Source organism: Anabrus simplex, chromosome 10 (assembly GCF_040414725.1).
Source record: "Anabrus simplex isolate iqAnaSimp1 chromosome 10, ASM4041472v1, whole genome shotgun sequence".
Taxonomy (NCBI): domain Eukaryota; kingdom Metazoa; phylum Arthropoda; class Insecta; order Orthoptera; family Tettigoniidae; genus Anabrus; species Anabrus simplex.
In genome coordinates this window covers 114,859,437-114,887,061 of record NC_090274.1, presented here as the reverse complement: position 1 = coordinate 114,887,061, position 27,625 = coordinate 114,859,437, and the positions used below count along the sequence as shown (strand labels likewise).

Genomic DNA, 27,625 nt, shown 5'->3' with positions numbered 1-27,625 from the left:
AATAATATCAGATATCCACCCAACACCAGAGTTTTATGATCAGTTTGTTGAAGCTGTGAAGAAAGCTTCCCGCGCTTCCATACCACGAGGATGCAGAGTTAACTACATACAAGGTCTAACTTCAGACACAGCTGCCCAAATGAACACATATATTTCACTGTTTCAGGAAGATCCACTAAGTGAAGACACTATCTCAGCTGGAAGGAAACTGCTTTCCTCAATTGCAGAGGCAAAGAAAGTGAATAATGTTATTTGCTTTACGTCCCACTACCTACTTTTTAAGGTCTTCGGAGACGCCGAGGTACCGGAATTTAGTCCCGCAGGAGTTCTTTTACGTGCCAGTAAATCTACCAACATGGGGCTGTCATATTTGAGCACCTTCAAATACCACCGGACAGAGCCAGGATCGAACCTGCCAAGTTGGGGTTAGAAGGCCAGCGCCTTAACCGTCTGAGCCACTCAGCCCGGCGGGCAAAGAAAGATGGTTGGATCAAACTTATGGAGGAAACTGACATGTCAAGGGATAGCTGAAAGGCTTGGAAGCTTCTCAAACGACTTAGCAACGATCCAACCAAGGGACCAGTCCATGCAAATGTTACGGCAAACCAAATCGCAAATCAGCTTGCCATCAATGGGAAAACAAATCACCCAATAAGGAAGATGGAACATAATATTCTAAAAAGCGAGATAATGAAGTCCAGTAACCTATCCCGGCCATTTGAAATAACGGAATTACAGAAAGCGATTCAATGCGCCAAAAATGGAAAAGCAGCAGGATTAGATGATATCACAATAGAACAAATAAAACACTTCAATTCAACCACACAGGCATGGCTTTTAAAATTCTTCAACAACTGCTTTACTTCCCTAAAAATTCCAAAAATATGGAGAAAATCCAAGGTGATCGCATTTCTGAAACCTGGAAAGGAACCTTCGAAACCCAAAAATTTCAGACCAATCTCCTTACTCTGCCACCTATACAAAATAATGGAAAGAATGTTGCTCAATCGCTTAATGGGAGTAGTAGACCAAGTCCTAATCCCTCAGCAATGTGGCTTCCGCCCAGGAAAGAGTTGCACAGCACAGGTTTTACATCTAACCCAGCACATCGAGGACGGGTTTGAAATGAAGAAGATTACTGGTGTGGCTTTTGTGGACCTCTCAGCCGCCCCAAGATGATAGCTACTCTCCTGGAAAATCGTCACTTCTTTGTCGAATTCCAAGGACGCCGAAGCAGATGGAGGAATCAAAGGAATGGACTACCTCAAGGCAGTGTACTGGCTCCTATTCTTTTCAACATTTACACTAATGACCAGCCATTACCAGAAAATACTAAAAGCTTTATCTATGGCGATGACCTTGCACTTACTACTCAAACTGATACCTTTGATGAAGCTGAGATCTCTTTAACTGCTGCATTAGAAGAGCTAGGTACCTATTATGAGAAAAACCAACTCAAACCAAATCCAGCTAAGACTCAAATTTGTGCGTTCCATCTGCGGCATGCGCAGGCCTCTCAGAAACTCAAAGTACTATGGAAGGGGAACTTACTGGAACACTGCTTTACACCAAAGTACCTGGGAGTTATGCTGGATCGCACATTAACATATAAGAAACATTGCCAAAACCTGAAACAAAAGATAGCTGCCAGAAACAACATTCTACGAAAGTTATCAGGAACAAGTTGGGGAACACAACCACAAACGATTAGAACATCAGCTCTAGCTCTATGCTATTCTGCAGGAGAATATGCCTCCCCAGTTTGGTACAGGTCAGCTCATACGAAGCAGGTCGACATCGCTTTAAACGAAAGCTGCAGGATCATTACTGTATGTCTGAAACCTACACCTATTGAGAAGGTCCAACTTTTAGCTGGTATTGCTCCCGGTGAGATTCGTAGAGAGGTAGCAGCTAACAAAGAAAGGCTCCAGGCATCTTCTTCAGAAGCACATCCTCTCTATGGATACCACCCAGCCACAGAGGCTAAAATCTAGGAAAAGTTTTCTCCGCACATCAGTTAACCTTGAGGGGAAAGCAGAGAATGCTAGAGTCACAATGTGGAAAGAAAGAATCCACCACCTTTCCAACTGGATAGAGCCGAAGGAAAGTCTTCCATGTGGACACCAGGAGAAGTGGACAGTATGGAAAGCCCTTAACAGACTCCGTACAGAAGTCGGCAGAACCAAAGTAAACTTGCGGAAGTGGGGCTTCTCAAGTGATTCATCACTTTGTGATTGCGGAGAGCAGCAGACGATCCAACATCTATGTCAGTGTGTTTTATGTCCCTCAATGTGCACTATGAAAGACTTGATTGCAGCCTCCCCCAACGCTATTGACGTCGCCCAATACTGGGCAAGCATCATCTAGCTCTCGAATATTGTTGCTCTATCTGTGATTGTATAATAAACTTGTATATTTGTATAGTAGAAATGTAGATATCTTGTTGGTTTTTGTTAAATATCTGTAAGTAAAGTTGATACTTCTGACACAAATAAAGAAAGAAAGTCGTGCTTCTCGCATCTTCTCTGAGATAAGCGGCACTCCTAATCGCCTTCGGACATCTTCATTTCGGACGTGGTCCAGACCCAGTGACCAACATAACATTTTCATCTCCATACATGTAGAACCTGTTCATGCTTCTTAGTTGTAGGCCAACATTCCAATCCATAGAGTGCAACTGGTTGGACCATGGATTTGTAGATTTTTCCTTTCAGGCGGATGAGAATTTTCTCACATAGCATACCATTTACTTTGGCATTCATCATGGTGCACCACACTGCTTGAAGGGAAACTGGAAGGAAAGACTAGAAGAGGACGACCAGGAGCAGGGTTCCTCGATGGCATTAAAGGGCGACGTGTATATCAACTAATCAAGCATATGGCTCAGGATAGAAAGTCGTTGGGTGAGGACAGTCATGCTACCCACCAACCATCAGGTTGAGGAGAATGAGCATACCAGTGACCTGACGCCACTTCAGCCTTGTAGCATTTACTCGTGCTCGGGAGTCTGGTAATGTATTTCCGTCTGAGGTGAAGAGTGATCCACGGTATTTAAATTGGTTGACTTTAACTAGGTCTTGCCCGTCGATGCGAATAGTATCAGCAGTCTGCAAGCCGCATTGCACATATTCTATTTTAGTGATGTCAAGGAGCAAGCCATATTCCACTAAACTCTCTTTCTAAATTTACAGGAGATTTTCCAGATTCCTTTGGGACTGATCCGCAAGGAACTCATCATCAGCATATATGATGGTCCACGGGTATGGCGACTGGATGTCAGCTTGTTACAATATCCATACATAGGATAAACAAGAGAGGTGACAGTGCTGAACCTTGATGAACCCCAACGTTGATAGGAAATGAGGGCGAGATCCCTACCGGACAGCGAACCACACTGGAAACTATGTCATAGAAAAGTTGGGTCCATCTGACATAGGCTTCTGCAACATTAAGGATGTAAAGGAGAGACCATATTTGTCTCTGGTGAGACCCCAACTAGAGTATGGTTCTAGTGTATGGGACCCTTAACAGGATTACTTGATTTAGGAACTGGAAAAAATCCAAAGAAAAGCAGCTCAATTTGTTCTGGGAAATTTCCGACAAAAGAGTAGTGTTACAAAGGAGACGAGCTGCTCGACTAAGTGGTATGTTCCGAGCTGTCAGTGGAGAGATGGTGTGGGAGGACATCAGTAGATGAATAAATTTGGATGGTGTCTTTAAAAGTAGAAAAGATCACAATATGAAGATAAAGCTGGAATTCAAGAGGACAAATTGGGCCAAATATTCGTTTATAGGAATGGGAGTTAGGGATTGGAATAACTTACCAAGAGAGATGTTCAACAAATTTCCAATTTCTTTGCAATCATTTAAGCAAAGGCTAGGAAAACAACAGATAGGGAATCTGGTTGATTGATCGGAGGGCTTTCCAAATAAGCTTATGTAATATATGGTCAAAAGCCTTTTCTAAGTCCAAAAAGGCTAGGTGTGAGGTTTGTTTTTCTCTCTATGTTTCTCCACCAGCATCAACAAATTTACCAGCAGAGAACAAGACATGAAATTAATACATTCAACAAATAAAGGGAAATATATGGATGTCCTGGAGAAATTAGAAATTTACCTAGAACAGAAACAAAATATTGACAATAATTTAAATGAACACATCAACGAAGAAAATCAGTTATTTAAATTAGTTAACCAATATGTGAAAGAAAGAAAAAGGATAATAGATAACATAAATTATAACCATTCAGCCCACCCCTTCCCTCCTCTTCGGCGGACAAAGTTACAAGCAACAATAGCAGTATACACACTTGTGTCTGGCTGGCGAGCGGGTAGGCTTCCTCCGCTTCAATATTTCAGTAAGTTCTATTAATATATACTTATTTTTAAAAATATTTTAGAATATGTTTTTATCTGTACAACATATAGCCTTTTCTTTTTGTAGTACTAGAAAAACAAATTCAAGAACATAACGGGAGATTTGTTCCGCTCTGTTTAAAAAGTCCAGTCCAACACTGGTAAAGCACGACTTCATCTGGCCTGATAGCAATAATACACAACTAAATCCTAATGTGTTTGATAATTTAACAAAAAATCAGTGCTTCCTAGAAAGGATTTTAACATCAACAAGATTTAAATTTGACGATAAGATAGTTGATTTTTAATGGGCCTACACTTAAATGGCAACAACAATTCAAACAGTGACAAGAAACAGTTTATCTGTGACCGACTTGGCTAGTAAACCCATCTAAGGTTATGATACATATTTGTAAGAGTTGTACAATATAGGAGGAATATTTGAACTTTTCACGAGTGTTTTTAAAGTGTTCTAATATGTATGAATTGTATTACATTACAACAGATATTAACAAGAAATGAACAGTGTATATATAAGGGTGACTGGAACTGTCAAACCACAGTTCAAACCATGACCACCAGGCAGACTACAACAAATTCAATTAAAATGTGGCTATAGGTTGTCCAAGAGAGCTCTATTCCTCTCCCATCTGCTAAGGTAAAAAGGAAAGTCAAAATTGACACATGCAGGCTAAATCAGTGTTCCCGTATGTCCTCTTTTACCCAGACAGGTCCACTTTACTGCTAGGAGAAGGGTGTTCAGCCAGGTTTGCGTTTCAGATTTTAAAGTCCAGGTTTTCCACCATATCTACAAATCCTTAAAATTTAAAGTGTTACTTACATACCTGCAACTGATGCTATTGATACAGCCCATCTCCTGGTGGAGAATAATGTACAACGGGTGATTGTTTAGTCCGCCCTGTCAATGTATTATTAATATTTGATTTTTTACGCATACATGTTTCGGGAGCCTTAACTCCCTTCATCAGCGCTTTCTACATCAATCAATCTTCCCCAAATCCCAAGATAGAACATCACTCTGTTTTACATTAAACATTGCCATCTATAATATTAGTTAATAGCTCTCTTGGACAATCTATAGCCACGTTTTAATTGAATCATCCTACATCCAAACATGTAGGTTAAAAAGTTAATGTTAGTTAATATTACAGATGGCAGTGTTTAATGTAAAACAGAGTGATGTTAGATCTTGGGATCTGGGGTAGATCGATATTGATGTAGAAAGCGCTGATGAAAGGAGTTAAGGCTCCCGAAACATGTACGTGTAAAACATTGTAAAAAAAAGACTGATAATACGTTGACTGGGCGGACTAAACAATCACCTGTTGTACATTATTCTCCACCAGGAGACGGACTTTATGAATAGCGTCAGTTGCAGGTATGTAAGTAACATTTTGAGGATTTGTGGATAAGGTGGAAAACCGGACTTTAAAAAAAATCTGAAATGCAAACCTGGCTGGACACCCTTCTCCTAACAGTAAAGTGTCTGGAAAAAAAGGAGAACATATGGGAACAATGATTTGGCCTGCATGTGTCAATTTTGACTTTTTTTTTTACCTTAGCATATGGGAGAGAAACAGAGCTCTCTTGGCAATCTATAGCCACGTTTTAATTGAATTTGTTGTAGCCTGCCTGGCTGTCATGGTTTGACAGTTCAAGTCAGAATGTTCGCCAACAGGCTAGGAGAGGTGGGGTGGTATATAATTTATAATCACTAGATTGTGCGCTAAAAGAGCGGATCAATTCCAAACCTCTCTGCAGTGTCCCTGTGGAGTGAGGGCATATGACGCTGTTCGATGGGGATATTAAGCCTTGGTGTTATTCAACAGGAGTAGGCTATTTGCCGATACTGGGTATCAACTTCTCCTGTCCTCATTGATATCATACTACAACCAGACATGTAGGTCTCCCTTGGGCGTCAAGTTAAAAAGGCCTGCACAAGGCGAGACAAACAAATCCTAAAAGCCATACGATAAATAAAATTATATACAATAAAGGAGAGTACAAATGATCCACTTTATATACAAAATTACAATTATAATTATGGTATATTATATATTTTGTACTGATATAAGTGCTCTCCTTTATTGTATGTTGGTCTCCTTTCAATTCAGACCAAATATGAAGTTTTTAATATTAAATAAAATAATACATGAAATTTGTTGAATAAACATCACATGTGTCACATGCTGAAACCATACACTATAGATAGAGGGACCTCTTTTTCGCAAAGCGCAGAATTGTACAAATTTGGCTCAAAACACAAAACTATTAAATCACAAAAATATTGATGGAATTATGTGGAATCAGTATTTGATCCAAGAAGCATACTAAAAGATGATTTAGAAAATGATATTGTCATCTAGTAAAGCAAATTCCCACCCTACGAGAACTTTCAACATAATATCTTGAACCATATGCAGTATTTGGGGATTGAGTTGGTATTTTGTGTAGAGCAGGCCAGTGCCATTCTTCTCTCCCTTAAATCAGAACATGGGTATTTTATGAAAACTGCAGTGAAGGCTTTGTGGGCGCCAGTCAGTAACGTTGATAGTGATAGGTCATTTTCAGCGTTAACATCTGCAGAACAACTCTGACTTCCAGTAATATGGAACTCATCGTATCTCTGTCTTTTACAGACCGATGTGTAAATTATATACATAGGCTAGGCTCTACTTGTTGAAGTGTCTAGAAGACATTTTTCCAAACATCCATGCTTTAGTACAATGTAATATGCATTTTCAGCAGAAGCATAACTCTCATGTTTTTTGTACATATGTAAAAATAAAATAGGTTTTACTGCAATTATGCTATCAACTATCTTTTGTTTAGCTTTTATTATTTCCAGAGAGCGTACAGTGTCAGGAACATACGAGTAAGAGGACTACTACTGGGTGCTAGAGGGACCATCCCCAGGAATTTTGTCGAATGGCAGCAATCATACAGACTGGGCAGAAAAATTCAAGACAAAATTGTTACCACGATTATAAAATTCTCAGCGGCAATAATGAGGAACCGTTTGTATGGAAAATACAGTATTTAATTTCCTCCTGACAGCATAAAAAATAATGTTCATATTTTTCAGTACATTGATATTTCTTTACGAAACCAACAACTCAATTATTTTTTCAAAGAACGTGTGAGCTATTCTATGTCCTTTGGCAAACTGTATTGGTGTCAGGATATATAAATTTTAAAAAATTAGCAGAATTATTGACGAATTAAATAAAAATAGCGAACAATATACCGATATAACCTCTTTTAAAATACAAAATTAGGCAAATTGTTTTGCCACAAACAGGTGCCTCTAACTATAGTGTCGAATGGATTTGAATTCCTGCCTTTACTGTGTTTGATCCCTCATTCTGGGTTCTGGAGATGGATGCTCTACCGCTGATCCACAGAGTGAGGTTCCCTGATGATGTGTTTCTCTTTAGTCACAGGCCTCCCTCCGATACTTACTTCGTCTGCAGCTTCAGTTGGAAGAGGACATCAACGTCAAGACCAACACTCTCAAGATAGATGAAGTGGACTGCATGACCATCCGTGAGAGTATGGACTATCACGCTTATTAACTTTGAACACTTCACTCAGAGAAATTCAAAATCTAACATATTAATTACTCTATGTATGAGGTGTATCTATGTTATTGTGAAATACATGCTGTACTACTAACAAACTTGAGCTTTATTTAATCTCTCAGTCATCTACCCCGAGGATTATCACATACATTATGGTAAAAGTTTTATTTAGATGCAGCCATAAGCTGAGAAATGCGCCACACAGAGATTACAAAAATCGTGAAAGACAGGAACCTGTCACAACTTATGTCCCTCTGCTTGCATTAAGAACTCTTCAAACACATGTCCTCACCAGGGTTTAAGCTAAAAGTAAAAAGCAACGTCATCTTCGTACAGGCCATGAAGGCCCTGGGAGGGGTGGAAGGAAAAGGCTTCCACTATCCGTAACCTTGGCACTTGGTTAGCTCTATGCCTGGTCGCTTTCGCCCCCAGGAATTAACGTGGTACTCATTTATGGTGTAGGCTGAGTGAACCACACAGCCATGTACACCTCCAGAAATAGAAATTATTTTTGTTAAATTTTTTGATTTCCTGATGGAGAATCGAACCCACATCCTTTAGAATGAACCAAGCAGGCCTCTACCACATCAGCAAGGCAGCTGCCTAGGGTTTAAGCTATAAAACTTTGTTACAAAAGTGTACAAATGATAAATTATCCTCATCATCATCATCATCATCATCATCATCATCATCATCATCATCATCATCATCATCATCATCATGACCACTTTTCCAGCAGACACCAGATGAGGGCAAATAAAGTTCCTCTCCAGTTTGTTCTGTTTCATCAGACCAGGTTGAGTGGCTGAGACGGTTGAGGCGCTGGCCTTCTGACCCCAACTTGGAAGGTTCGATCCTGACTCAGTCTGGTGGTATTTGAAGATGCTCAAATACATCAGCTTTGTGTCGGTAGATTTACTGGCACATAAATGAACTCCTGCGGGACAAAATTCCGGCACCTCAGCGTCTCTGAAAACCATAAAAAATAGTTAGTGAGACGTAAAATTAATATGATGATGATGATTGTTGTTTTTAAAGGGGTTCAAAATCAAGGCCATCGGCCCCTCATGATGGTACTTATCACTAGGAAAGTAGAACCATGGTATCTGTCATGTTGCGGTACTAATTAAAAGTAGCGTAGACTTGCGGTATTCCACACATTATGGTACTCCTCACAGGTAATGTAATGCGCACATGTAACACACACCTATGGTGTTTCTCACATTGTGGCGCCATTTATAGGCAACACAAACCTGTGGTGTTCCGCACATAAGTGTACTAACCACAGGGACTTGTACTATCCCGTGGTGTTCCTCATATAGTGGGTACTAATCATAGGCAAGGTAGAACCATGGTGTCGCTCATATAGTGGTACTAACCACAGATACTGTAAAACCCAGCCGGAACCACACACTGTCGCTACTAATCACAAACTTATTGTGTACCTAACATAGTGGTACTACACTCAAGTAAAAGTGACCCATGGTGTTCCCTGCGTGATGGTACTAATTACAAGTAGTCTCATTGTTCTAATTTGGGTCGATGACCTGTGATGCCAGGCCCTTAAAACAACAAGCATCATGGTTCTAATTCGATCATCCCTTGGTCGCCCCCTTTTAGTCGCCTATTACAACAGGCAGGGGATACCACCTGGGAATATTACCTCTCCCCCTGCTTCGCCAGCTTAGTAGCTTCGTGGTGTAAAATTAATAACATTACTACTATTATTATTATTAATATTGTTTCCTCAGTCCCATTTCAATTGTCTCTTTACCACATCCATCCATGTAACTTTAATGCCTTTCAGTCTGTCGAACACCAGCTACAACACGTACAACACTATAACATCATCATCTTCCTTCTAGTAGGGTTGGGCACCATGTCCCTGTTTCGGCACACTGTGCCAGTGCACAATTATGTTCCGCTGTTCCAGAACACCGAGTGTCAATTGTTCCGAAACATTCTCAAGCGAGCCGGAGACACTGACTCGCTGCCCCGTCAGAAGCGCCACTATGCACTGCCCTTCGTCTACTAGCTGTACTGTGCAGCAGGCGCACGGGACACGGGACTGTAACTGCGCAGTGTAGAGAGAACTTCGAGAGGCAACATTACATGCTCCACGCCAGTGGGAACTGGGAATATGCCTGTACGGAACGTGCTGTGTGTAGTTAGGGCCATGGTCCAGCATAAAGCTGCAGGGAACGTGAACGAACAGTCGGAACACTGAAATTGGCGCGCAATAATCACGTTTAAAGGCTGCTTTTTGGTTAAGATTTTTCCGGTCAATATAAAATACACATAACATGGTTACAATGGCAGTGCAGGTGTTTAAAAGTAACCAATTCAAGAATATTTTCACCAGTTGAATGTATTGACCTGTATTGTGAGTAATTAGTGAGTAATTAATATCTCGAAAATTTCCCAACACTTTCTCGGGGATTGACATTAAAAATTAATTTGGACTTTAAGGAAACTTTTAAGTTTTTACAATGCTTAGTAAAGCTAAAGGTTCCACCTATTCAATACGTTATCGTAATGGTCTATTTAGAACATCACATATTTATTTAACTTATCATAAAATACATCTTTGGTACCGGTTTCGGCAATCCACTATGCCATCATCAGCCATTGAGTTTTTTATAGCAAGGAACATTCAAAAAATTTAAAAATATGCAATAGCAAGTCCTATTCTTACATGAAAAACATTAAAAATATAGCTAAATAGCATAGGCCCATTGTACTATACAAATAACATGTCTTTTTTGAAAAATACAATATTATTTAGTGCATCTAAAATTATTTTATATATAATTGGCAAAGTCTATGATTTGGTATACCTTATGTACAATAGAATCATGTTAAATTGATAAAAGAATCTACTTTTTGCCATTTAACCAGTTTTTAAAACAACAAGTCCTATTTTACATGGAAAATATTAAAACTTGGCTAGTTAGTATTAACCCTTTTTTTATGTTATACAAGTAACATGTTTTGTTAAAAAATAAAGTATCTTTTTGTGCGTCTAGAATTGTTTTTTAGGTGCTTAAAAAGACTATGGTTTGATATAGTTGATACACAGAAAATTTGATGTTTCTATAAAAACCTCTGTCATTTTTAACACAGTTTCTTAGTTCCTCATAATATGCGACTTATACTGTTTTAGATAATAAATACAGGTTCTTCTTCCTTAAAACTTATTGAAACAACAGTCTGTTTGACTATGTAAGTCCTGATGTGTTTTTTCTTGTTTGAGTATTGCTTCTAGTATTTTCCAATGTAAATAACTGTGTGGCTGAGGCCGAAACTATGGTTAAGATCTTGAATATTATTTTATGTGCCAGATGGAAATGGGCCGTAAATAGTGTTAATCTCGAACCAGTACGGACCTCAGGTTGAATGTAACAGCGTGCAGAGAGAGTGAGGAACAACTGCAGTTGTTCCTCACTCTCTCTGCACACTATTTACGGCCCATTTCCATCTGGCACATAAAATAATATTCAAGATCTTAACCATAGTTTCGGCCTCAGCCACACAGTTATTTACATTGGAAAATACTAGAAGCAATACTCAAACAAGAAAAAACACATCAGGACTTACATAGTCAAACAGACTGTTGTTTCAATAAGTTTTAAGGAAGAAGAACCTGTATTTATTATCTAAAACAGTATAAGTCGCATATTATGAGGAACTAAGAAACTGTGTTAAAAATGACAGAGGTTTTTATAGAAACATCAAATTTCCTGTGTATCAACTATATCAAACCATAGTCTTTTTAAGCACCTAAAAAACAATTCTAGACGCACAAAAAGATACTTTATTTTTTAACAAAACATGTTACTTGTATAACATAAAAAAAGGGTTAATACTAACTAGCCAAGTTTTAATATTTTCCATGTAAAATAGGACTTGTTGTTTTAAAAACTGGTTAAATGGCAAAAAGTAGATTCTTTTATCAATTTAACATGATTCTATTGTACATAAGGTATACCAAATCATAGACTTTGCCAATTATATATAAAATAATTTTAGATGCACTAAATAATATTGTATTTTTCAAAAAAGACATGTTATTTGTATAGTACAATGGGCCTATGCTATTTAGCTATATTTTTAATGTTTTTCATGTAAGAATAGGACTTGCTATTGCATATTTTTAAATTTTTTGAATGTTCCTTGCTATAAAAAACTCAATGGCTGATGATGGCATAGTGGATTGTCGAAACCGGTACCAAAGATGTATTTTATGATAAGTTAAATAAATATGTGATGTTCTAAATAGACCATTACGATAACGTATTGAATAGGTGGAACCTTTAGCTTTACTAAGCATTGTAAAATCTTGAGTCAATACGGACAAAAAATGAAGTTTTTAATACTAGAAAAGAAACTTTTAAGCCCAAGAAAAATATGGGTTGTCGCTTTGGAATTAAAAATATAACTGGATGAAAACATTGATGTACTTTCGTGCTGTTATGCTCTCTGCACTTCGAATTCCTTCCCTCTCAACTTCCATTTACTTTCTTCATTATCTCAAAAATTTCCCTCAACACTTTCTCGGGGATTGACGTTAAAAATTAATTTGGACTTTAAGGAAACTTTTAAGCCCAAGAAAAATATGGGTTGTCGCTTTGGAATTAAAAATATAACTGGATGAAAACATTGATGTACTTTCGTGCTGTTATGCTCTCTGCACTTCGAATTCCTTCCCTCTCAACTTCCATTTACTTTCTTCAATATCTCGAAAATTTCCCTCAACACTTTCTTGGGGATTGACGTTAAATATTAATTTGGACTTTAAGGAAACGTTTAAGCCCAAGAAAAATATGGGTCATCGCTTTGGAATTAAAGATATAACTGGATGAAAAAATTTTGACACTCCAGCACAGGGCGGCACACAGCCGGTATCAACAGGCAGACACAGCCAAGGCCAACTAATCTATCTAGTGCGGCCTTGGCACAGCACGTTCGGTTCAGGCACATTCCAGCTGAAGCGGAGCATGTCCTATTGCCTCTCGAAGTTCTCTCTAGGACGCAGTTACAGTCCTGTGTCCCGGCACTCTGTACCGAAACACTCCGCCTCAAGCTCCTAATGTTGTGGAACAAGTGAATGTTCTGGTCTGCCCAACCCTACCTTCTAGCCCTTTCCTGCTGATGCAGGGTTTGCTGTTTTAATCTTGGTTGGCCATTCTGCACAATCTTGGGCATCATGTGGTCTTAAACTGAGAGTATGTGAATCAGCATTCACTGTGTCATGCCAGTGCTGCTTTGGATGTCCACATGGACGTTGCCCATTAATTTCACAAAGGAGTGGGTGAGATTGCCGACTTTCAGGTGCAGCATGCAGGACATGACTGTACAGGGTTCCCAGCGACCTGGAAAGTCAGGGGAAGTCAAGAATTGTCAGGGAAGTATTTTAAAAAGTGGCATGTGTCAGGGAACGTCAGGGAAGTTGACTCAAATTTGTTGTGTGTCAGGTAATTTATACTGATGACATATTGCAACCTGTGAATCCTTTGAAGTGAAGAAAAGTGATCAATTGATAAGTTCAAATGCTTTTCTTTTGTTTCAGATTAGGCCTATGTATTAGATAAGATGGCAAGAAAAACAACTTTCAACTATCAGTGGCTGGATTCAACCCTTAATCTAGAGTTTGTAGATTGGCTTAGTGATGTACCGGACAAAAATTTGAAGCCTACTTTAATGTGTGCAGAAAAAGGTTTAAACTCAGCCAGGCAATTCATTCACACAGAAATGGACCAAAACACACACAGCTTCAGAATTTTAAATCAAGACAGCCATCACTGTCATAATTTTTTTTGTCAAACCTAGCGCTACTTCAACAGAAACAAGAAGTGTAGACACTGGACATGGATCTCTTGATAATCCCGCTGTCAAACCGTGTGTAAGTTCAACAGAAACAGTAAAGACTGAGGCAGGGATAGAAAGTGGAAAGTCTGTACACTGTGCTACTTCTTATTTTAATAAAGATGAAGTAGCCAAAGCAGAAATTTTATGAGCATTAAAAGTTGTTGCTAGTAAATACCAGAGGAGTTCGTATGTAGATATACATTAAAAATTATACATTTATACATGATAAACTTATTTTCCTAGATAGAGCAATTGCATCGAAATTCACCTTTGGTGAAAGTAAGTGTTCCTACATGATTAATCAAGGTATTGCACCATATTTCAGTGAGTTATTAACAAACAATTTGAAAACTTATAATCACGGGAATAGAACCAGCTTTTGGATGGTTAGGCTGTGTGCATTTTGCAGAGTTTCGTCCAGATGTGCCATTTGGACTCATCAGCTGGAATGGCACGCCCCTCCAGGACTCTGCTTAGCAGTGGCAGACCAAACTGTGTGGCCCTGCTGTGTTAGCAAATCTAGGAGATGTAATATCAAAATTTGAAATTTGAAAACTTGTGAGGACTATGAAGTTTCTTTTGATGAGTCACTCATAAGGTAACACAACAAGGACAAATGGATCTCATTGTCAGATTTTTTCATATCAACACTCATAAAGTGGTTTTTAGATATTGGAACAGTGTTTATCTGGGTCGTGCTACTGGCCAAGATCTGCTGCAGAAATTTAATCATGGACTGCAACCTCTTCAAAAAAAAAAATTGTTGCAGGACTCAATGGATGGGCCTAATGTGAACTTGAGCTTTCTCAGGAAGCTTGAAGTGGAAATGGAGACAGAAAATCCTGATGGGAAAAAAATTATTGAACCTGGGAGTGTGTGGTTTGTATTTCATCAATGGAGCTGTTAAAATAGTTTTAATGACTTTAAATTGGGAGCTTAACTCATTCCTACGTAACATGTATTATTTACTGAAAGACTCACCAGCTCGCCGAGCCAAGTACACTGGAGTGACTGGTAGTAGTGTTCCCACTGAAGTATTGTTCAGTACGATGGCTTGAAAATGTTTCTGGAACGAGCCTTAGAAGTATTTCACCATATCAAGGCATATGTTGCAAATGCTAAGTTGCCAGAAAGTAAGTTCTGTAAAAATATTAAAGAACAAATCGAAGACCCTATAATAAAATAGGTAAGGTAAGGGTTACTCTGCCCGAAGGCAGGTCCGAACTTCCGCAGAGGTGTTCCTGAGGCGGAGTTTACGTGCGGTAGGGTGGCCAGTTCCTTTCCGCTCCTCCATTCCCTTACCCCCCACCAACAGCGCGTGGCAACCCATCGAACTCCTGACCACGCCCAATGTTGCTTAACTTCGGAGATCTCACGGGATCCGGTGTTTCAACACGGCTATGGCCGTTGGCCTATACTAAAATGCAAACTAGCATTTTACAAAACCATTTCTTTGGAATGTGAAACTTTTCTTAGATGATTTAAAATTAACAAACCGCTTGCTCCATTTTTGTACTCCCATCTGAATGAACTATTAAGAAGTTTGATGAATCGCTTTGTCAAGCGTAGTAAAATGGCAAATGCCATTTAACGGTATATTAGGAGTGTGATTTTGCTTGATCTACAGGCTCCAATATACTTAATTGAGGTAGGTAAAGTTGATGTTGGATTTCGTACGAAAAAAAGGTACTTAAAGAACTAAAATTGTCAGAGAGAAAAATTCTTGGTTTTAAACACGAATGTCAGAAAATATTAGTGGCAGTTGTCAAAAAACTGTTGGATAAGAGTCCTTTAAAGTATAGATTATTGAAAGGTCTTACGAGTTTGAACGCACATATCAGCAACCAAGTCTTGGTCAGACCTGAATGGAATGTGTCTTGGAAGTGTCGCATGAAGCTAACAGAGTAACTGAAAATGTGGCCAATAGGGCTAAAGCACAATACAGTTCTCTGTGTTGTGAATCAAAGGAAGTTTTGGAAACTAAATTCAAAGAATATATGTGAATATTTGATGATAGTATGGGTTTAGACATTTTCTTTGCTGCATTTTAGCAGAAAAACAGTACAGTGAACTTTGGCAAGTAATAAAGCTTTCTCTTATACTGTCTCACGGAAATGCTGCAGTGGAGAGTGGAATAAATCAATGTTGGTAGAAAACATGCATGAGGAGTCAATTATTGCACAAAGACAAGTGTATGACTCCATTTTGTTCTTTGGAGGTGTCAATGCATACCAATTAATCATAGAATGTTATCGGTGAGATGTGCTCATAAGAAATACCAGGGTTACTTGGAGAAGACATGCCTTAAGGTCAAAGAAGAGGACAGAAAAAAGCTGAGAAACAAAGAATAAGTGATGAAATAAGAAAGTTGGAACATGAAAAAAAAAAAGTTAAAAGAATGCAGTCACAAGAATGTGAAGCCAGAATTGAAGATAAAATACACCTAGGCCTACTTGAACCCAGAAAGAATTGTGTGTAACTTTGTTGTTATGCTGCATTTTTTTTACATTATTACCAACATTGTGTGTTCATTAGTAATTGTAATAATACTTTCATTATTCATGTACAAATAAAATGTATTAACATTTATTATTATCTGGCAGATCATTATTAAATCGTATGTACTTTACTGTTCAAAATGTTGTATTTCCTATTTGAGTAATAAATATTGTATACAGCTAACGGGGGGTGGCATAGGCTGTTAAAAATTGCACAAATGCCAAATTTTTGTCAGGGAAATACAATATTTTGGTCAGGGAAATGTCAGGGAAATTAGTTTGACTTTCTGGCTGAGAACCCTGCTATAGCACTGGAGACGTTTTCCCCGTGCCTTCTCTGTGATTGGTGTGATGCCCATTCACTGACGAACAGTGTCGTTTATGACGCGATGCCCATCAACCTACGTAGCAGGTTGTGTAAATGTCACTCCATAACTTTGTCAGCTGGTCGACATTCAACATCGTATAAAGAAACAGGATGTGCTACCACGTGGTATATTTTTGAGTTTCAGATGTAATGGCAACCATCTGTTGCAGAGTACGTCTGCGACTAGCCTCCACCTCATCCATGCAAACACCATAACTAGCGTCAGGTTTTATAGGCACTAAAAACAGCCAAAGTAAGCACTTAAATAGGCATCACTGTGTAAAGTAGGCAACTGAAAAAGTTACTTATAATTTAATAAGCTCACCGGACAAAAAATTAGTCACCCCTGGAGAAATCATTACAAGCATCATTTAATACCGTGTAAATACGTCTTTGGACTTGATAAGCACCAGGATTCGGTTAGAAAGAGAGTCTACAAGGTTGTGCAGGTACGTCGCACCATGGTTATGCTACTCGCTGAAGATTTGTTCACGCAATTCCACCAAATTTTGGGGATGGTGATGTCGATGTTTCACCCGCTGCTCCAACATGTCCCCAGATTTTCAATGGGGTTCAAGTCAGGTGATTTTGCAGGCTTATTGAGATGTAATAGGGTGGGGAAGTGTTTATAAAACCAGTCACATATGTGTCCATCCCAATGAACTTTGCTGTTGTCATCTTGAAATCAAAGTTCTCCGCAAAACGTAGAGAGTTTCCCCTTGTTTTTCTGACACGGCATGAGCCCAAAGGCCAATATCCCGTCTACGACTATTTTATTTTTGCTCTTTCAAAACCTGCAATGTGTATGCACCAATCATAATGCTTCGCGCCAGGTCACGCCACTCTTGCTGCCTTGTTTCTAGGGTGTTAGAGCAAGCGTCAGTCAGTCTGAGTGTGTTGACAACTGAGATTGAGAGCGCAGAAACTGCTACACAACGTACAGCTGGGACAAGATTGGAAATGTTATGACTGGAAGACTGAAGTTGAGAAGAACGTGAAAAGTGGCACAGTGTTACATTTCAACATCTCTCAATGCAAACATATCATATTCCAAATAGATACTGAACCGTTCCCATCCATCTAATTTGAATGTCCCAGGCTAGGTCCGATGAGCTGCGCGGTACGTTCGAAAAAGGCGGCAAAACTAAAGACTAACTTCCGTAGAAATACCAGAGGTATATGTGAATGGGAAACAGTTGCGTTTGTTGTGAATAAGAGACCAAATTAAGGGGTAAAATGGATTTATTTACCCAAAACGCATGATATTAATTCAAACTAAAATGCAAAATTAAACTGAAAATGAGATAATTGGACTCCAATGTCCATAAAAATTTACAGAAAATGTGCCACGCACATATAAATACAATGAAAAGAAAATACACTGGTTGGATCATATACCGATCAAAACTTAACGAACAATCAAATACGAATTAAATTTACATGAAAGCTTGGAGTGAAATCTACATCTTGCATTGTATTGACGCCGATAAAATACTATGCCAGTTACCCCAATGGGGTTGCATCAGCGAAAACTTCCATAACATGTTCCTCTATAAAACAAAATCACGCTAGTTTCAATCCATAATTTACACAAATAATCTATAAAAATATATACACATCACAATCAATCCAGGTTTCCCTAATCTTATATCTACACTGAAGCTACCGACAGACCGATCTATTATATAAGTAATAACCATCAAGACCGATCTATTGCCAATGATTCAGCACTGAAGCTGGCTTTCCTTAAAATTAGCATCGGGCTAAGGAGAATGCAAAATGTTTAATCAACATTGACACAAAAACATGGACGACAAAAATAACAAAAACACACAATACGCAAATATAAACAAATCAAAGAACAGAAACTCAGGGTGTCTGAAAAATAAACACACAAGATATACATTTCCTCATAAATAAGCCTCAGTTGCATGGCCCAGTTAACAGAATGGGCCAGTAGGTAATGCCCCTCTGGGATCAGCTGTTAAGGCACTCTTCTTTGTCAGCTGTCTGTAAACGTCGGAATCTCTACCTGCAGGAAAGAGTACACAGCGAGCGGTTGGGAGCCATTAATTCAGAGCTTATTTTCAAGGGCAAACCCCTCGTTACACAGCAGAAACCTGAATCCTGTTCTGTCTTTCACGTTTCAAGGGAAACATCACATTTAACAATTCAGCTGCTACTTTATTCAAAATATTATGTCTTTCTCTCATACATAATGTGTTCTGTCACAGCTGAAAAATAGGCCTCTATGTCTCATGCTAAGGGGTAGGCAAACCCTTATTAAACAAGACGTCACTTGGGCCATCATGAACTCACAGCATAAGAGTTCGATTCTCGAATTCCACTCCGCATATCCGGGCGTATTCTAGCCCATTTCCCAAAATGCAGCTATAATTTTTTTATTCCCCTTGAAGTATCATTTCCACAGGCCTCAACTCCTGTTCATCGTTCTCAATATATGCAGTATCTGCCTTTCTTTATAATTTCCCTGCTCTCCTACCGGGTCACTGGTTCTTCCTGCATAAATAAAAGACACTCATTTACAACGCTGGCTTCCAAACCGTCGGTAGCCAAGAATTCCTGAAAACGCACTACATATGTAAATAAAGCAGCCTACTCTGACTTGCATACCTTCTCCCTCGCGAAATTTACGGCGCATAGCCTCAACCATGATGAAGCTAACGCCAGAATTACCTACTAAGCACACATTATGGAATACTCTGTAAATAAAGCAAAGAAACACACTCCTGACTAAACCTATCCATATCCCTCTTCCCAAAATTATCTCAAACACAACAGAACAAAGGGTTAAACATGCATCCCTGGATTTGCATTTAAATGAAATAAAAAAAATAACAAACTCAGCTTCACAGGGCTGACATTTAACCTTACAATTATATTTACACTGGGTGAAAATAAGCTGACTCCTTCTGTCTAAGAGCATGCAGTAGAATTCAAGGCATAGTACTCATCTTTGTCGATACTGCTTCCACATCAGTCACATAACCGTTGCGCCTGTATATTTTACTCCTCCATATCAGCACATAGGAGGTTGACACAATACTCTGGATTATAACTTGAGGTTCCCATCTTGATGAATGTAAATAGCACTCCTATAATGAAGATACCGTTAGTATCTCTTTACTACTATGTACACACGTTTCCTGAATACAAACACTATTAAAATAAAATATTATATTAAATCACACAGATATAGGACTTTGTTCACGGTTACTGTTCGGTGGGTAAAATACCGTCACCATCTCTTTGCGACATGAACGGTCGTACGGGGCGCTCATGCAACATACACGACCGCGGTTTGCGACCCGATAACAGTTTAGGCACACGTAAATGCAAGTTCGGTCTGCAAAGTTAATTGTATGCCTACAATGACCTGTACCGTTTTACAGATGCGAAAGAAACCGTGCCTACAGCACTTGCCAATCCCGTCTTCGAAGTGCGGACAGAGGTGACTACCACAAATTACATACTTTTCACTCCTGTAAATTATAGAATTAAACTGCACCAGGTCGGTGCATTATTAACATAGTTCTCAAGATTAAGTCACTGTTCATTTTACACTGTCCCAGCTAAACAGTAATATACTCACTGAAGATATTCAAGACAAAGAACTTTCGCCATCACAACTGGCGTGAACGCGGCTTCATGACGGAGAAACGAATGAGAAAGCTTCCCCCGCTCTAGGCTGTATTATAATTGCGGTTGTCTCATTCAAACCAGAGGGTTCCCTAGGAGACTAAGGCTCGGCGTCTCAACTGCCTTGCAGCCTTGTTCAATTTTTAAAATACCCATAGTTTGAAAACTTGCCACTGCCTCCCCCTCTATCTCTGCGCGGTCCAGAATGAAGTCCATTGGCAGAACCACTGCTCATACAAAACTTTCCAATCTGATGAACGCACAGTGTTGTGCAATATTGAATAAATTTATTATGGGACATATATGGTATGTCACAATACAAAGGGCAGAATTGTGGTCAGCGGTGAGAAATTTTAGAACAACAAGGTGGGTACGGACAGAAGCATTGAAAATAAAGGAAAAAGATGGGCTTCTATGCACCCAAACTCATTGTCAATTGGCATTCCTGTTGCAGAGGCAACTGTTGAAGCATTCTGGTGCACAATGGGCAAATGATTCTCGCCTGCAGTACTATAAACGCGTGACTGAAAACAGCAAGTGATTCAAAATGTGAATACAGGTCTGGATGACGAAATGTGTGAAGAAAAACCTGAAGAAGAGAACCAAAACATAGATTTTGTGGTTTTTTTTTAAAAAGAAAGGACTATTATCTTAATGCCTAAACCTGTATAACCACTTAAGTGTTCACATTGTTAATTCAAAGGATAATTAAAGCATTATATTATTATGCCTGTTGTATACCATCAAATTTCCCTTTCAGTTCAATACTTCACAAGAAAAGTTGTCAAATCTTTCAAAGACTGTTCAACATTGCAGAAGGTTTGACAAGATTTGAAAAGATTTGGCAAGGTTTGATAGAATTTTGTTTTAATGTGGAAGAAATACAAACAGCTGTTGTGATATTTAGACCAGCAGTGAGATACATTCTAAAAAACAAAGAGGAACATGCAATATGCCATAATTTACATGGGGAAAAATTAATGAGGTTAACTTCACCGCAATTTTTGCAATGTATTTACTGCCATAATCTCACTTGTAGAGGTTATTTTATATTGCATTTACTCGCATTAACTGAAAAAAGTTATAGCAATGCAATGGAAATTAATATCTTATTACAGGAAACATATTTAGGAATTCCAAAATAATAATTGAATTGCTACTAATCACAAACCTATTTGGTACTGAACAATGGTACTACGTGCACGTAAAAGCGACCCATGGTGTTCCCCGCGTGGTGGTACTAATCACAAATAGTTTCATGGTTCTAATTTGATCAACCCTTGGTCACCCCTTTTGACAGGCGTCCCCCCCCACCACAGGGGGTTGTATGTTTGGTCCGCGAGAGGTACTTTATTTCCCTCAAGTCCGCCACCTGGGAGTATCGCCTCTCCCCCTACTACACCAGCATAGTAGGTTTGTGGACAAGCAAAGAATACAAAAGTTTCAATGAGACTGATCTTTATATTATTAGTAATTCCCCCGTTCTTCAAGATCTTAGTTAATTTCATCACCCGAGGTACATGAAGTCATGCACTACCTCCAGCTCTTTCAAACGGCCTGTGCTGCTCCATCAATCACCATGAGTTTGAGCTCCAGTCCATACTCACGACTCACATTCTTCATTCTTGTTCTTGTTAGTATTTCCGTAAGCTATTCCTCACTGCTGGCAAGAAGGGAGGTCTCATCAGGGAAACTGCAAGTTGTTAACTTTTGTCCCACCAACTGAGATGTCTTCAATCCAATATACTCATAGATGTTCTAAAGTTGAGGGGACATGGTGCAGCCTTGTCTGACGTCATGGGCATGGAAGTATTCTGAGATCTCACCATCTACCTTTTCTTTCCTTTTTTTTTTTTCTTAGCCGCAGTGTTGCAGTCATATAAACCTTTTATTAGTGATGTAAGATGAGGTGACAAACCAAATTCACATACCAATTTTCCCCACGCAATGCAGTCGAAGGCTTTTTTTTTTTTTTTTTTGTAGCCAAGGAAGCAGATGAAGACAGGGACAAAAAAACTCCAAGTTTTTTTTATTATTATTTAACGCAGGTTGAGAATCTGCTCACATGTTTCTTTACCCACAACAAAGGAGGCTGTATGTAAGGTTTCAGTTGCTGATTTACGATGTGTTACCTAAAGTTTTTGGATACCTTTGTATACTGATAGGTTATATCTATGAAGATATTTAGGCCCAAGGAAATATTGTAATTTCTCTCATTCCTTGCGCTTTTGCAATAAAGTATTTCTTGCCTTATCTTACTAATAAAATATTACAGTGTCTGTACATTCTTTTTTTTTTTTCTTTGGTCGCAATTTTAAGAGAATAGTATACATGATGTGAAAACTATATCGTAGTGTGACTGTTGCTCAGTTTGGATTGAATAAATGCAAACTATATAGCCTCTGTGGCTCAAGCAGGAACCTCCCATCGCTGGGTTCTGTGGTTCTAATCCTGGTCACTCCATGTAAGATTTGTGCTGGACAAAGCTGAGGCAGGACAGGTTTTTCTCTGGTAATTCCAGCAACACTCTCCAATATCATTTAATTTCATCTGCCAGTCACTAATCATTGCCCCAGAAGAGTGCGACGGGCTTCGGGAACCGGCACAATTCCTATCCTCGGTGCTAAATGGGAGCTTCATTAATTCCATTACTGACCCGGCTGAATGACTGGAAACAGGATGTGGATTTTCAATACAAAAACTACTACCCCATTTTTCATGGAACTTGCTGATATTGAAAAAACAACCAGAACTTCCCTACACTTCGTTTTATCTCAATCCATTCAGTAGGAACTGGGGAAGATGATGCTTGTTTAGAGGGGCCTAAAATCTAGGTCATCGGCCCCTAATAATAACACTATTAACCTAAAAAATATAGCCTCTCAGAGAGAAGTGAACCTTTGCACTCTTACCACTGATACCACACCTAAGTCCGTTGTTTGGTTTGTTGCTAATAATAGTGGTACTTTGTTGCTTTCTGCATGGAATTCAAAACCATCTGAAGTATTTTATTCCAACACCACATGTTTTTGAGACGTCAGTTTCAGTGGTGTGCCATTTGGGGCCCGATTGGTGTATTACATACCCAAGTTCAGTGATTTTCTACTTGTTTCCTCTACACTCCTTCAATCCTCTTCATACAAATATTCAACTTCTAAAAGTAAATTAACAAAAGCCAAAATGCACCAACAATACTAAAAAGATCCTGAACATATTTTGTTTACTACAAGGATGTCGAGAGGAGTGAGGTAAAATCAGTGCTGCTGCTTGTCCTCATCTCATCTAGAAGATCAGGGACTGAAAAGAGAGAGTCTAGTAGTGAGATATTTGAACAAGTTTGTCTTTGCCTCTCCAATACATGGCTCCTCCTGCATACACTGCTTCCTTCAACCCTACCTTCCTTCTCATATCCAGCTGACAATGATGGTTATTTGAAATTAAGTCTTACCCATAAATAATGCTACAATTGTATACATACATGTTTTGTTAATAGCGAGAATACCCTGGTGGTATACTATGGGGAGTTCTATTTTTTGTTCAAGTTGGTTTACATAGCATCGACAAAGATAGGTAGATCTTATGGCAACAACGGAATAGGAAAGGGCGAGGAGTGGGAACGAAGCGACCGTGGCCTTCATTATACGGAATGCCTGATGTGAAAGCGGGAAACCATAGAAATCCTATGTAATAGCGTTATTTGGTGTACGTAATAGAATAATGGCGTAGTAAACAAATATGCACAGAGAAGATGATGGACCCCAGAGGATTAAACAAAAAATGGGGATGGGGGGTGGGGTTAGAATAGAAAGAACCAGAATATTAACAGAACAAATAAATATCTTTAATGATCAACAACAAATATAAGTTTTGTTATGATTAGGACACCAACATGATAAAGCAAACAATGAAAATCATAGGAACAGTTCTGAAATTAATAGATATGAAGTGAGAATATGCCAACATTTACCTCACATAGATAGTCGAAGTACATCCGATGAATAAATATAAATTTAAGCGTGACAAAGATATAATTACAGAAATATATAAAAATGGTGAAGAAACTCCAAAAGAAGTACAAAGAAAGAAGCGGAATGTTATGATAGAAAATGCGAGGAAAGGGAAGGGAGAGGGGAGTAAAGATGGATACTAGGAGGAAGAGATTCTTTGCCGGGTAGCTATATTTGCTTGAAAAATGAGTGTCGAACAACCAGTAGGTATCACAAGCACGTAAATAGGTGATTCCAATTAATGTTCTTCTGTCCAGAGTATAGTTGCGGTAGTAAGCTAAGTTGAAGAGAATAAAGTTTGCATCTTGAATGTTATGAAGGTATTTAGGGGTTGTAGTAAGGATGTAAAGGAGAGGGCATATAAATCTCTGGTAAGACCTGAACTAGAGTATAGTTCCAGTGTATGGGACCCTCACCAGGATTACTCGATTCAAGAACTGGAAAAAATCCAAAGAAAAGCAGCTTGATTTGTTCTGGATGATTTCCGACAAAAGAGTAGCGTTACAAAAATGTTGCAAAGTTTGGGCTGAGAAGATTTGGGAGAAAGGAGACGAGCTGTTCGATTAAATGGTATGTTCCGAGCTGTTAGAGGAGAGATGGCGTGGGAGGACATCAGTAGATGAATAAGTTTGAGTGGTGTCTTTAAAAGTAGGAAAGATCACAATATGAAGTTGGAATTCAAGAGAACAAATTGGGGCAAATATTCATTTATAGGAAGGGGAGTTAGGGATTGGAATAACTTACCAAGGGAAATGTTCAATAACTTTCCAATTTCTTTGCGATAATTTAATAAAAGGCTAGGAAAACAACAAATAGGGAATCTGCCACCTGGGCGACTGCCCTAAATGCAGATCAGTAGTGACTGATTGATTAACATTGACACTAGCTGGCTGAATGAAAAAGTACATAAGAAGCCAGGTATAAAAGAAAGGAAATAAGGCTAGACAGGCCAAGGAAAAGTCTAAAATACAAATAGCATATGATTTTTCTTGCTCACCAAGCTGTCCGACATAAAAAGGCCAAGATGGTAATGGCCAAATAAGACGGCACACAGGTCTTCGGTGCTTCACCACTCTGTAACGATGCAAGACCGACTTGTGAGGGGTGGAGCCCGGGTTATACAGCAAGATGAAAAAATCTAGAAGCATAGGTAAGAGACAGCCAGCATTTTCGAGAACAATGACGTCACATGGGTGGACGTAGCAGCAGGCGAGCAAGGCAGCAGCACAGCAGTCGAAAAGAGAAGTGGCGGGAGAAGGTAGGAATGTAAGAAACTTGCATAGTTGTAGAGAGAATGTTACACCTACTTTAGGGCTGCTGGCAGTGGTGTTCAAACCCACTATCTCCCAAATGCAAGCTGACAGCTACGTGACCCAAACCGTACGGGGAGTTCAATGGAGCAGGAAATCAGTCATAGTGAAGCTAATGAAATATCATTACTTTTAGAATGGCAGACTGTGTAGTGTGTTAAATCAAAACTGATGGTGCCCTAAAACCCGAGTTTTTCAAGGGTTGGTGGTGACTTGTGGTGAACTGTGGGCCCTGAGAATTCTCATAGTTTCTCGGCTGACGGTATGTGATGGACTATGAGAATTCTCGTGTTTTTATGAACTTTGTGTTTCCTTGATCACTGCTACAATCTGGTGGCAAAATTGTAAACTTTAAACAGTGTAGTCATGGAATGAATAGTATAAGGCAACTATTGCTCCATCATCTTTTCTTTAAACCTTCATAACAAAATATCAGAAATGTCAAGCTTTCTGGTAAACTAGAATGTGGAGCTTCAGTGTAGATGTCAATATGACGCGGCGCATGAAGTTGCTAACAGATATTAATATTTGTGATGAATTATGTGCAGACCAGTTATCAGATTGACCTAAGGACACTGAATTAGATAATTCTAATTATGTGAGTGATTCTGACAGTGATTATGGTCCTATGTCAAATCGTGGACAAAAATCTTGTGTTGGAATATAGCAGCAACTCAAAGGCACACAAGTCGAGTACAGATAGCACTTGTAATATGTAGTAGGTACAGATACAGTCAGGAGCTTCTCAAAAGATAATCCAGTTCATAATTTAGAAGTTTAAGGTCAACATCTAGAATACTTTCAGTGCAGCAGCAGTGAAAATTTGTCTTGCAGGCTCGAACTATCCAGTCAACAGGGGGTAGCAGCCTCCATTCGGACCCTGTCACCAGTGTGTTAAGAAATTCCTGAGACAAGCAACCATAGATGTAGTCTCAACAACATTAACATGATGTCATTTTTCTGCTTTCTCCAGTCGCTCCACCAGGCATGGTTTTACACGGCCGCCAATATAACGGATGCATACAGCACTAACCAGGGTGCGGATAAACACTACTGTGACTCGTGACGCCCAATAATTACTGTTATTGACTGGTTCGATTCTAGTTTACCAGAAAGCACTGACAGTGATTAGTTAGTTTAGAGTTTGTACTTATTACTGTTAGCAACTAGTTGGGTCTTTTTCATTTAAAAGCACTGTAGATGGAAAAAAAAACACGAAACATACCACCATTGGAGTATCTTCTTTAGGACTAAGATTTCCTGCTTCTGAGCTCACTGGAGACAGTTTTGACAGTTGTTTGTCATTATGTTAGAAGGTTTCTTGTGTTTTCTTGTGCATTTCAACTATTTTTTCCCCTTGCTATTGATGTTGATAATTTATTTACATCCTTTTAAACTTCCTGGTATAAAAGCACGCAATGACAAGGCTCCTACCACAAGATGCCTTTGTGGATTGGGGGCAGCATTTGACATAACAGTTGTTACATCACTGACAACTGGTCACAACATGGGTTTGATGTGTCATGGTATCTAGTTTACTTGCAGTAACTACTTGCTGCAAGTGAAGGTTCCAGGCAAGTCGATATTTACATGGAGCTAGTAGAAGCTGCACACAGTTGTCAGCTAGTTCAACCCACACATCATTCCGTATTGTCTACACTAACGCAGATTGAGGAAGATACAAGTATACTGCAGTAGTTTCGATGGAAATGTGTAATAATGATGCTGCTATCAGTAGTCTTAAGTGAAGAACTTGGCCAATTACCTTAACGTTTAAACAACAAGCATTATCATCAGTGAAGAACTTAGAAAAATAGTGAAGGAAAAGTGTCGTAAACGACAGCCATGTAGGCAATGGACAGTAGCATTTATCCACACCCTGGTTAGTGCTGTATGCATCCGTTGCATTGGCGACCGTGTAAAACCATGCCAGGTGGAGTGACTGGAGAAAGCAAAA

At 39.0% G+C, this 27,625-nt stretch overlaps 1 protein-coding gene across 1 annotated transcript in view; it reads left to right on the top strand.

Moving 5' to 3' along the window:
- Positions 1-8,050, top strand: part of LOC136882327 (tektin-1) — a 114,219-nt gene extending 106,169 nt beyond the window's left edge. Inside the window, exon 7 of the mRNA XM_067154913.2 lies at positions 7,815-8,050. Within this exon, the coding sequence (XP_067011014.1) occupies positions 7,815-7,952 (138 nt within the window). The 3' untranslated portion in view covers positions 7,953-8,050. The remainder of the gene's footprint in view (positions 1-7,814) is intronic.
- Positions 8,051-27,625: the final 19,575 nt, after the last annotated feature.